We start from the raw sequence: 11,497 nt of genomic DNA on the forward strand, positions 1-11,497 counted from the left end.
GTCGTGTGTGTCGTGCATCATAAACAATTTACATTTTCGACTTTTCTCCAAAACCGGTGTCCTATAAAATTCTGATCCCCATGAAATACCGACCCGGGTCAGTATTTGATGCATAAAATACTGACCCGGGTCGGTATTTTATGGGGGGGGGGTCAATATTTTATGACACTGGTCAACCAAATTTAATGAAATTTGGCAGGAACCTTAAATGACAAAAGGTCAACCAAAATTGTGACTTATATTGTCCCCATCCCCATTGGCCTGAGGGACAGGGCAAAAAAGGGTCAAATTGACTAAAATTTCTAAAATCTTCTCACCTCCAAGATATAGTATATTCAAATACGCTGCATATTAATATAGAAGGACTTAGGTGAGAAAAGGACTATATTTTCTGTCTTCTTAAAATAATAACATGCTTCCTAGACAACTTATGTCAATCATTATAACATGGGAGTTTATGAAACTTTGAGTCAATGACTTCCTCTAAAAGTATCCTTATGTACATTGTGTACTTCCAAATCATGTTATTTCTATTGCACTTAAATATCGATCAGACACCGCCATTCATTTAACTAGAAACACTGTCGAAACATGATATGATTTTACCGTGTAAAAACAACATGCAATGCAAAAATACATAAAGTGACAAAAAGTCATTAAAACTATGGTTGGTGACTGTAAAATAACCAGCAACATAAAAAAATCGGTAACATATGCCATAAATTGACATGCGATGACTGTGTAAAGAACCAAACATATTACTTATGCTCCTGATCATTCCATGCGTGGTAGGCAATATACATGTTATAGCTATATAGGTGACCATTTCTTTTAAGACGGAGCGGAGTTATCCATGTTCTTCACTCTGTGACAAGATGATCAAATGCAGTAACAGCATTTGCGGTCATTTGTTGACATTCAGAAAGAAACAAAGATAAAAAACCTTAATGTAAACAATGACATATCCAAACAATATCGGAGAAGAACGAACATTCAGGCTCGAATTTCAATTAGCAGCGCTGTGGAAATTTAAATCTTAACAAGCAAATTAAACGAAGTAGATAACGAAACAGTCCACCAATGAAAAGAAAGAAGAGTTCCTCAAACGCCAAATGAAAAGCATCTTCTGTAAACAAAATTCTAATATTTCGATAGGTCTTTAAACGAAATTATGTTTCCGAAAAACGGAATAATGCTTCTTTTAATTATTATTTCGATAAAACCAATTAATTATTTCGATAAAACGAAATAGCGTTTCGTTAAAACGAATGTTTTTTTTTGATAAAGCGGAATAATATTTCGGTAAAGAAAACGAAATAATGTTTCGTTAAAACGAATTATTATTTCAATAAAACGAAATAACATTTCGTTAAAACAAATTATTATCTCGATAAAACTAAATAATATTTCGTTAAAACGAATTATCTCAATGAAACGAAATGATATTTTGATATAACGAAATGAAATAAGTATGTGGCTTGTCAGTCAATGGACTTCGTAGTAAGGAATTAGAAGAGTTCTTCCTCCACATTTTCTCCATTTCATTGACCAAAGATTAAACATATATTGACCCTTTAAACGTTAGCCTTAAATCGTGAACCTCAGCGTTTGGTAATTTATGCGAAAGCAAGTTTTAGTAGGAATAACTTCCCTGTAGCCCGGTTGATGAGTTAGCATGTTACGTTATAGGTGACACAAACTAAGATACGTGACAACAGGTATACTGAGGGAGACAGGATGCCCTATCACGCTGTGTTCACTTACCGCGGAGGCATTTGAACACAGCATCAGGTTAAGTATCATCACCAGCCCTTACTTTATCTGGTACAGGCCACGCACCCTCAAAGAGGTAGGTACTAGACTACTCCAATAATATTAGAGGTTTACACGACAGGAAACTAGACTAGAAGTTTTTTTTGGTAAAGAATCGTTTAGCTAAATTCTAATACTGGCTTATCTCCCCCTAGTTTGAAACTTATTATAAGACATATCATAGAACCAAGAATTATAAAAGTTAACTTGATTATAATTTCAATATTCTAGGGACGGTGGGCCAGTCTATGGTACATTTGTAGGTACTATCTCTTTCTATGTCGACAATTTGTATGGCTAGGTCATGTACCTGGCTTATTGTAGAAAATGATTGATAAGTATTTCTGATCGGTTCATTATATTATGTAAGCTGAAGCTTTCGTCACCGTTTGCTATTTGCTATTTGCGCCCTATAGGTAAATAGAAAATTTAATATATAGTCTAAGTTTCCCTTGCAGGTATGATATCACCATGGTAACAATTTTTTTTTTTTTTATAAAATGCTATTGTAACCCTATAACATGCGTCGGTAATACTGATGAGTTTATTAAATCCCTATATGATACGTCAGTATTATGACATTATTTGGAGTTGTAAATAAAATCATTTGATACAATCGGCGGATTTTAATCGCCCATGAAATCAGGAAAAAAAAGTACAGCTTTGAGCAAACTAAACATGTTAGTTTATTCCTCTGTCTGTTATATTTCGTTTTTGTAGATGCTAGTTCTGTTCAAATACATACATAACATGCGTACGATGAACTTACATTATACTTACTGACATTATATATTTTTGTACGTATCTAATATGAAAAAAACCCAAAACAAAACTGAACAATAAAAAAGTTAATCAGCATTTTACTTGAAAAACTAAAATGTTTACAGAAATAAAGAATGTCTCCTATCTGAGTGAAATTGAGGAATGCTTAGTTTAAAATAGTAGGTATTATTTCACCGATAAAATACCTTTTTTCAGATTGGATATTTTTCATATATGAAAAGATCGCGTATTTCTATTTTTTTTCAAACAACAAAGATTGCTGACATCATAACGAATCCACAATTCATATCCGAACTCGGAGGCAAAATATAAACAATAAACATGCATGGGGACATAAATATTCTAAGAGAAAAAAATGCCAACTAGAACAAGCAGTTATTCCTATAGATGGAGAAATTATGCATTTAAACATAGCAAAGTTCGTGAATGAAAGCAGACGAGACACTGACTAATATCTAACGAGTGCTTAAAATGGGGAAAATGTGCATCATTTCATGAACGTAAAGTTTATCATGAATTTACACGGAACATTAAAGCTCAATCATTCCGTCTTAATGTGTTATAAGATGTGAGAATGTTGAACAGCCAACAAGATATACCAGTGTTTGGTTGAATGAGTCATGTGTAACAGAAGGAGGTAAACATCAAAGTCTTTTTGCATATTTCCATATATTTACCATTGTATGGCACTGTCACTATATAACCCTACCAATTCAGTTGCGAGTTCACAAGCTTATGAACTGCCAACTGAAATTTGAATTTGAAAATTTCAAAAAAAAAATCGCACGACAAATAAAAAATCGCAGATGGTAAATATAAGCATTGAACGGCTTTCAGTTGGCATTCATAGTCAATATGAATGCCAACTGAAAGCCGTTCAATGCTTAAATGACCACTTGGATTAAATGAATGCACACGGTGTCCGGAACCGCTCTAGTGTTATATTCAATGTTAAAACAAAACAAGGAAGAAAGAAGAAAATATATCTTAAAAAGGATTATAAAACGAGTGATTTCAGCCTCTGAAATGTACAATAAGATCAATTCATAATAATTTATTATAAATCATTCCTTATTTTCAGTTTATATCTAATAACTAGCAACGCTGTTTCCATGGAGCTCCGAAAGATTGAGGATAGAGGAGGAGAAGTATTCGTCAGGAAATATTATGACGGGGTTCATTTTCCACCAAACGTACCTGGGAACGTAAAAGACCATTTGGAGACACTGAGAAACTTGAAACACAAAGAAGGCGACATACTTCTCAATTCTTTTCCTAAAACTGGTAAGTACATGTAGATATAACTATTTTATACTACCGTACTGTTAAAAGTGTATGTTGTATGGTAGTAGTGGTTCAGGCCTGGCAACACCATTTGTAGACCATGCACAACATTTATGTGAGAGTCTAATCCTTCTTTTCCGGGGATACATAGATAACTATATGTTGATTTAGGTAGCTATGGTAGCCATTTTGTCACGTGGGTCTGAATGTCAGTTATATACGTTTGTGGTCAATACATACGGCGCCAACTGCGTTGTCCCTAAATAGCTGTGTTAAAGTTTATTTAAAACAGTGTTGTGTCAGTACCAATGAGGATACAGCTTCGGTATATGACATGTGTATTCCTTGCGACAAGTCCTTCCAACTTCATTTACAGAACTGCGGATCTCAACCGTGAACTTTAACCTGCTTTATAAAACTTCAAAAAAACTTATTCCAAATTTCAATCCACTCGGCGAGTTACATTATTCTTCTGCATGTTGTATTCTAATAACTTTTACTTTCACTGAGAAAAAATATCAACACAATTTTCACATCTGTCCATCTTGGATGTGGTACGATTTCGAGTTTCGACAAGAAGAATCTTTAGATAATAAACATATTATAATGGTTTCTTTGATGATTCAGTTGAATTGCAGTGAAGGCAAATTGGTGACCATTAAAAACATAGTGAAAGTCCTGTCTGTATCAGAAGATGTATCGATGCTAATTCCATGGTGGTGGTGATGGCTGGTATCTCGAATAAAGCACGGAACGAGTTGCAGCTAATCGTGAAACATACATTTGTCGATATATAGAAAATTTGGTTTCCACATCACTTTCTATTCAGGAGAAGAAGCGCTGCGGTACTAAGGCTTCCAAGGCAGAAGTCTTGAATCTGGGTATGATCTACTGATTTAAGTAAAAACTGGAATTTGCAAGTATCCGATTATGGATAACCTAACCAAAATACAATTGAGCTGATGCAGTGGTGCAACGTCGGTTTGTGTGTCGCCCGACCCGTGTCAACTTTTCCTCTAAAAAGCTTAAAAATTAATAACCAAGAGACCCATTATCAGCGTGTTTGGTAAATAACTTTTTGAGATAAAGATTACAAAGTTTTATCACATAAATGAACTTCACTTATTTTTACGGTTGCAGAGGTCCACTTTACTGACACTTACTAACTTAAGTATTTGTTTTTGAATAACAGAATTCCTCGATGGTGCTATTACTGTCAATTTACACATTTTAGCGGCTCTGTCGTGTTGAAAGTCTTCCGCCTAACTATGTTTACGCTAATTAAAGTTGTTGTTAATTGTTTTCTTAACCTGTCGTTGCATACATACGTACGCATAAATGTGACAATAAAGGAAATGTTTTATTTGAGTTTTAATTGAGTGTTCCTCATCCATGACATAAATCAACTCTATATTTCTGTGAAAGAGGTGAGCGATACGGGTATAATGACCTCTTGATATGGTATGGATGCATACCGAAACAGAAGAATAAATTTGAAATGAAATTTATATTGTCTAGCTTGAATGCATTCATTCTTTCTAATTATTGATAAAATTTCTAAATTAAAAATCTTATTGCACAATTCTACCTATTAACCGAAATTAAAAATCAACACACTAAATTTATCATTTATGTTATATTATAGGGATACAAGATCAGAAATTTTATTTTGACATTAGACGGTTGTTATGACAGACCTGTCTCGTTTCTATTTTCAGGAACACACTGGACTTACGACGTTTTACATATGTTGCTAACTGGAAAAGCAGAATATAGTATCGGAAAAATAATGGCCATGGACTATGAACCAACAGAAAAATTTGATGCCCTAGACAGCCCCAGGATTTTGGTGTCACATTTGTATCCGAAACATATCCCCAAATCCGTAATCGACGAGAAATGTAAGATCGTCTACATTTATCGGAACCCAAAGGATACTGCGGTATCCATGCATTCCTTTATAAAGCGACTTAACATCGACGGGTTCAAAGGTTATAACGGTAAATGGGAGCACTTCCTCGAAATGTTTGCCACGAAACAATGTAAGTTCATTCCTTAAAGGTTATACAATGAAAATGGTTGTTGTTTTTGAAAATATGACAAACCTGAATATCTTTCAATAACCCTGCCCTTAATCTACAAATGGCATAGTACTTGTGGAAAATTATTTACAAACTTTGTGTGTTTCCTTTGGGATGGCAGTTGGTAGACGCTACTGGTAGATTGTTTAGTCCCCGAATTTATCTTAACCTGCTTATCACGTTTTAATTCATTTGAAAAGTGTCACTGTTTAGAATATAAACGTGCATTTGTAGTTAACGGTCTAATGAGATTCGTAGAATTAAATGAAATAATAGGTGTTTTGTATCTCCCATCTATATTTTGATATTTAATTTGATCTATTTCGAGTTTATTCGTCTCCCATAATCACTTTAGTCTCTTAGCATGACTGACGAGTCCCAGAAGGACGAAAAGCTGTATGCGTATCATATATAATGTATATGCACTATTGAAGAAATATATACGTGACGTATTGCTTTAATTCATTACTATATATGTAATAATAATACCCACTTTGTTCGATAATACGAATTTCTACAATGAAGTTTATAATCACTCTCTTGAGTCAATATCTTTCTATTGCATTATACAGTAAATTGGAAATTGAAAGTTTGTTACATGTTAAATCGAATAAGGGAAAAGACAAAGGTGCAAAGTTTAATATTCTAATTACAAGTATTAAGTTTTAAGAAAACAACAGAAAATTATTTTTCTTCTGTCATTTGTCATATTACAAGTAATGTTTTAAAGTCTATCGTCAATGATGTGCTATTTTGTTTGGTATTATAGTGCAGTATAATACCTGGTTCGAACATGTTAAGTCGTGGCTTGACTACAAGGAGGACAATCCGGATTTTCCTATCATGTTCGTATCATACGAGGACATGAAAAAGGTATTAACATGTATGCATATATATTATTAAGGGCAACTGTATTTCGAGTAAGAACTGACGGTTTTATTTCATAATAAAATATTAACTTTGTTTAATAACAATTAGTGGCTTAATTAAGTAAAGTGATGAATGACTCTCCACTAAATTATTCGATATTTATATTAAGATGATTGACATTCCGCAGAATCTTCGAAGATGTGTTCAGAAGATGGCGGAATACCTAGGAGCAAAGCAGGACCCAGAATTTCTTGACGAAGTGGCGAAAAAATGTCAGTTTAGCGCTATGTCTAAAGCAAAGACCACAGATGAAACTGAGACTGCCTTTAGCAGAGACGGCAGCAATCCATTCTATAGGAAAGGTAGATTATTGGGAAATAATTGGGAATCACAGATGTTCTTATTTTGTGAACGGGGAATTACCTGTATTTAACACATCGTGGTGTCATCGAGGAAAGAAATATGATTGCCTGCCCGGGACACTTCGTCTTTTACAATGTATTATTTTCATTTGTATAGTATTGTGAAAATCGATATATTGTTAATTGTTTATTGTTGTTTTCATTTAATTGATTTACGGATTAGTTTGTAGTATTCTCTCATCGTCCCTGTTAATCTCAAACATGTATGCGCGAGCAAATACTGTGTTATCAACCTCAGAATATAAACGTTCTTCGTGATACTTCAAAATGGTAAATTATCTAAAAACGATTAAATTCGAAGTGAATGTCCCCTCCAATTCTGTGATTTGATATTTCTTAGGTGCATTTCAATTTCACTAACGTCCCTTATGGATTTCCACATCTTGCCCATAACACCTTTACTCACATTAGACCTTGTAGACAGTTGTATGATATCCCTAACATTACTGACGAGTCCTAGAAGGGCAAAAAGCTGTATGATGTCCCTAGCATCACTGACGAGTCACAGAAGGACGAAACAACTTTGATAACACTAGCAACTCTGACGAGTTCTAGAATGGGGAAAAAAAAAAAACAAAAAAAAAAAACAACAACAACAACAAAAAACAAGTATGATGTCCCTAGCATCACTGACGAGTCACAGAAGGACGAAACAACTTTAATATCCCTAGCAACTAGGAAGGACGGAACAAATTTATGATTACCCAAAGATCACTGACGAGTCATAAATGATGAAACAGCTGTATGATGGCCCTAACATCACGGGCGAGTCCTAAAATGACGAAATAACTGTATTATTACCCTAGCATCACTGACGAGTCCTAGAAGGACGGAACAAATGTATGATGTCCTGACATCAACGACGAGTCCTAGAAGGACGAACAGCTCTATGATGATGCAGATTTATATATCTTAAGTGTTATATCTGAAACTTGATTCATACATGAATACGGCTTTTACTTGGGTTTTTGTCATTCTTCTCCATTCATAATAAATCAAATTCATAACTGAAGGTTATTATTAGTTTATTCGGTAGTATTTTACGTCCTATCAGCACGCTAGGTCAATTATGGATGTCGTTCCCGAATGTAGCACCTTTCCACTTAAAACGTGGGCATTGTAAGATTATAAATACACGTTTATTCGTATCTAAACACTGGGAAGAGACTTCGGTTCGTCCTTTTTGTTAGACAATTCGTTGCGAGCATGGTATTAAAAAGTAATAGCCAATTGTTTTATTGTCAGTGTCGGTCACGTGGATGATATAATTTCAATTTAAATTGTTCTAGGTGAGGTAGGCGACTGGAAGAACTGGTTCACTGTCGCTCAGAACGAAATATACGACGAGGTGATAGAGGAAAAGATGGCTGGCATTGATTTAGAATTGAAATATACACTGTAAAACATCTGACGGGATTTTGAAATAAACAGATATTCGTAATATCGAATGTATATGTATTTTATGCAGTTTTACATCGAACCATTAACAAGTTTACAAAATGTTATGCACAACGACCAGTTGATGTAATTTACGTCTGATTTGATATTAAAATTGATCACAATTCGAATATCGAATACTGACGAAAAATTTATAGCACAAGGTTTCGGGAGACGTAGCTTGATGAAGACCGCTGGAATTTTGTATGGTCGACATCATGCCTCATTTCAAATCATTCTCTTTCCTTGTGTGATATGAAGTCAGACATTTTCAATGTTTTGTTGATATGTCTGTAGGTTCCATTGTCATCACCCTGGTTCAATTACACAATTACAAAGGACAATAATAATATTATGATCTCGGACAAGTTCAATATACAGGCTTGTTGGGTCAAGGTCAAGGTCAAGGTCACCGTTACTGTTTTTACAAAACCCCTTGTAAACGATCTAGCGACTTCATTCCTTGAGGGATTTTCACACAAAATCACAGAGGATCACCGTTTCAGTTTTCATGTTTTTTTTAAAGAAAATGCTGTTAAGCGCATTAGCGGTTTTCATCAAACTTCAGACTCTTATCTAGGATCATATAGCCTCGGAGAAATATCGGTGTCATTGTTGTTGGGTCAAGCTAGCTAGGTCACCAATAAAATTTTAGAAACTCAGCGTTCTAGAGTTCATTCCTTAAAGGGCTCAGCTCTAACTTCAGACATTGGTAAATGACCATACTAGCAAGCGGGGACCAGCAGAGGACATGTATTAATTTAGCAATTTTCGGTATGTTTGTTCCGGTTTTTTTTAGGGTCTCCGTATAAATCAAAGTTCTTTATTCGTATTTCCCTCGTTTTTAGCTCACCTGGACCGAAGGTCCGGTGAGCTTATGTCATGGCGCGGCGTCCGTCCGTCCGTCCGTCCGTCAACATTTGCTTCAAATCGCTACTAGTCAAAAAGTTCTTATTGGATTTTTACCAAATTTGGTCAGAAACATCCTTGGCAGAAGGGGATCAGAATTTGCATAAATGGTGGCTCTGACCCCCCAGGGGCCGGAGGGGCGGGCCCAATAGGGGAAATAGAGGCAATTCCTTTAAATCGCTACTAGTCATAAAGTTATGAATGGATTTTAACCCAATTTGGTCAGATACATCCTTGGGGGAAGGGGAACAGATTTTGCATAAATGGTGGCTCTGACCCCAAAGGGGCCAAAAGGGCGGGGCCCAATAGGGGAAATAGAGGTAATTCCTTTAAATCTCTACTTGTCATAAAGTTATGAATGGATTTGAACCCAATTTGGTCAGAAACATCCTTGGCAGAAGGGGAACAGATTTTGCGTAAATGGTGACTCTGACCCCAAAGGGGCCAAAGGGGTGGGGCCCAATAGGGGAAATATAGGTAATTCCTTTAAATCGCTACTAGTCATAAAGTTATGAATGAATTTTAACCCTATTTGGTCAGAGACATCCTTGGGGGAAGGGGAACAGATTTTGCATAAATGGTGACTCTGACCCCAAAGGGGCCAAAGGGGCGGGGCCCCAATAGGGGAAATAGAGGTAATTCCTTTAAATCGCTACTAGTCATAAAGTTATGAATGGATTTGAACCCAATTTGGTCAGAAACATCCTTGGCAGAAGGGGAACAGATTTTGCATAAATGGTGACTCTGACCCCCGAGGGCCAAAGGGGCGGGGCCCAATAATGGAAATAGAGGTAATTCCTTTAAATCGCTACTAGTTATTAAGTAATCAATGGATTTGAACCCAAGTTGGTCAGAAACATCCTTGGCAGAAGGGGAACAGATTTGCATAAATGGTGACTCCGACCCCAAAGGGGCCAAAGGGGTGGGGCCCAATAGGGGAAATAGAGGTAATTCCTTTAAATCGCTACTAGTCATAAAGTTATGAATGGATTTGAACCCAATTGAGTCAGAAACATCCTTGGGGAAAGGGGAACAGATTTTGCATAAATGGTGACTCTGACCCCAAAGGGGTGGGGCCCAATAGGGGAAATAGAGGCAATTCCTTTAAATCGCTACTAGTCATAAAGTTATGAATGGATTTGAACCCAATTTGGTCAGAAACATCCTTGGGGGAAGGCAAACAGATTTTGCATAATTGATGACTCTAACCCTGAGGGGCCAAAAGGGTGGGGCCCAATAGGGGAAATCGAGGTAATTCCTTTAAATCGCTACTAGTCATAAAGTGATGAATGCATGCATGTTCTAAAAACAATTCTTGAGGTCTTTCAGACCTTAGAGAGTCTGGACTTCATTAATCTTTAAAGCAGTTCGGATTCCCACACTATAACCATATATAGCATTGTTAGAGATTTACAAATAAAACAAATTGAATATGAACATTATTTTGACATTTGGTCTAATCCAACCAGGTGAGCGATACAGGCCCCATGGGCCTCTTGTTATCAACTTTAAGGTATAATTACAGTTCTGTTGATATGTTGGTTTTTCTCTGATGTTTCTGATAGTTTTGATACGTTGTAGTGTACTTCATTAAGCATACGACTAAAACCTGGAGTCATTACACCGAGGATGAAATAGCGAGAATATAAAATTTCTGATGGAAAACTTTCGATTTGAGTTTGGTGACTATTGGCATACCCCATAAGAACATAGAAATATACTGTACCCATTTCTCGGCCGATTAATTTTTGTTTTTATAACATCCTGACTCATGTGATTATCAGAACATGTGACGGAGGCCTTGCGTCATTCATATTAAGTTTCAAGGGTGTCTCTCCGTGTAAATGTATATGATTTGCTTTGACTGTTTGCAACGCTTCGGTGCACCACGCTTTTGCA

General features: G+C 35.9%; 1 protein-coding gene across 2 annotated transcripts; it reads left to right on the plus strand.

Moving 5' to 3' along the window:
• The first annotated feature begins 3,680 nt into the window (after positions 1–3,680).
• LOC117317280 (sulfotransferase family cytosolic 1B member 1-like) lies at positions 3,681–8,693 on the plus strand. Of its 2 annotated transcripts, none has more exons than XM_033872026.1 (5): positions 3,681–3,879; positions 5,598–5,921; positions 6,730–6,833; positions 7,000–7,192; positions 8,542–8,693. In XM_033872026.1, exons 1-5 carry the CDS (start codon positions 3,708–3,710, stop codon positions 8,652–8,654), a joined length of 906 nt encoding a protein of 301 aa, XP_033727917.1. In that variant the 5' UTR covers positions 3,681–3,707; the 3' UTR covers positions 8,655–8,693. The 2 variants fall into 2 exon arrangements, with proteins under 2 accessions (XP_033727917.1, XP_033727918.1); XM_033872027.1 differs by having other exon boundaries at positions 7,018–7,192.
• Positions 8,694–11,497: the final 2,804 nt, after the last annotated feature.

Source organism: Pecten maximus, chromosome 19 (genome assembly GCF_902652985.1).
Source record: "Pecten maximus chromosome 19, xPecMax1.1, whole genome shotgun sequence".
NCBI lineage: Eukaryota > Metazoa > Mollusca > Bivalvia > Pectinida > Pectinidae > Pecten > Pecten maximus.

Bases quoted from the DNA above. Each gene is read 5' to 3' on its own strand.
- LOC117317280 (XM_033872026.1), top strand. From the start codon at position 3,708: ATGGAGCTCCGAAAGATTGAGGATAGAGGAGGAGAAGTATTCGTCAGG. The intron at 3,880-5,597 runs GTAAGTACATGT...TTCTATTTTCAG, and splicing joins CAATTCTTTTCCTAAAACTG to GAACACACTGGACTTACGAC. The intron at 7,193-8,541 runs GTAGATTATTGG...AAATTGTTCTAG, and splicing joins CAATCCATTCTATAGGAAAG to GTGAGGTAGGCGACTGGAAG.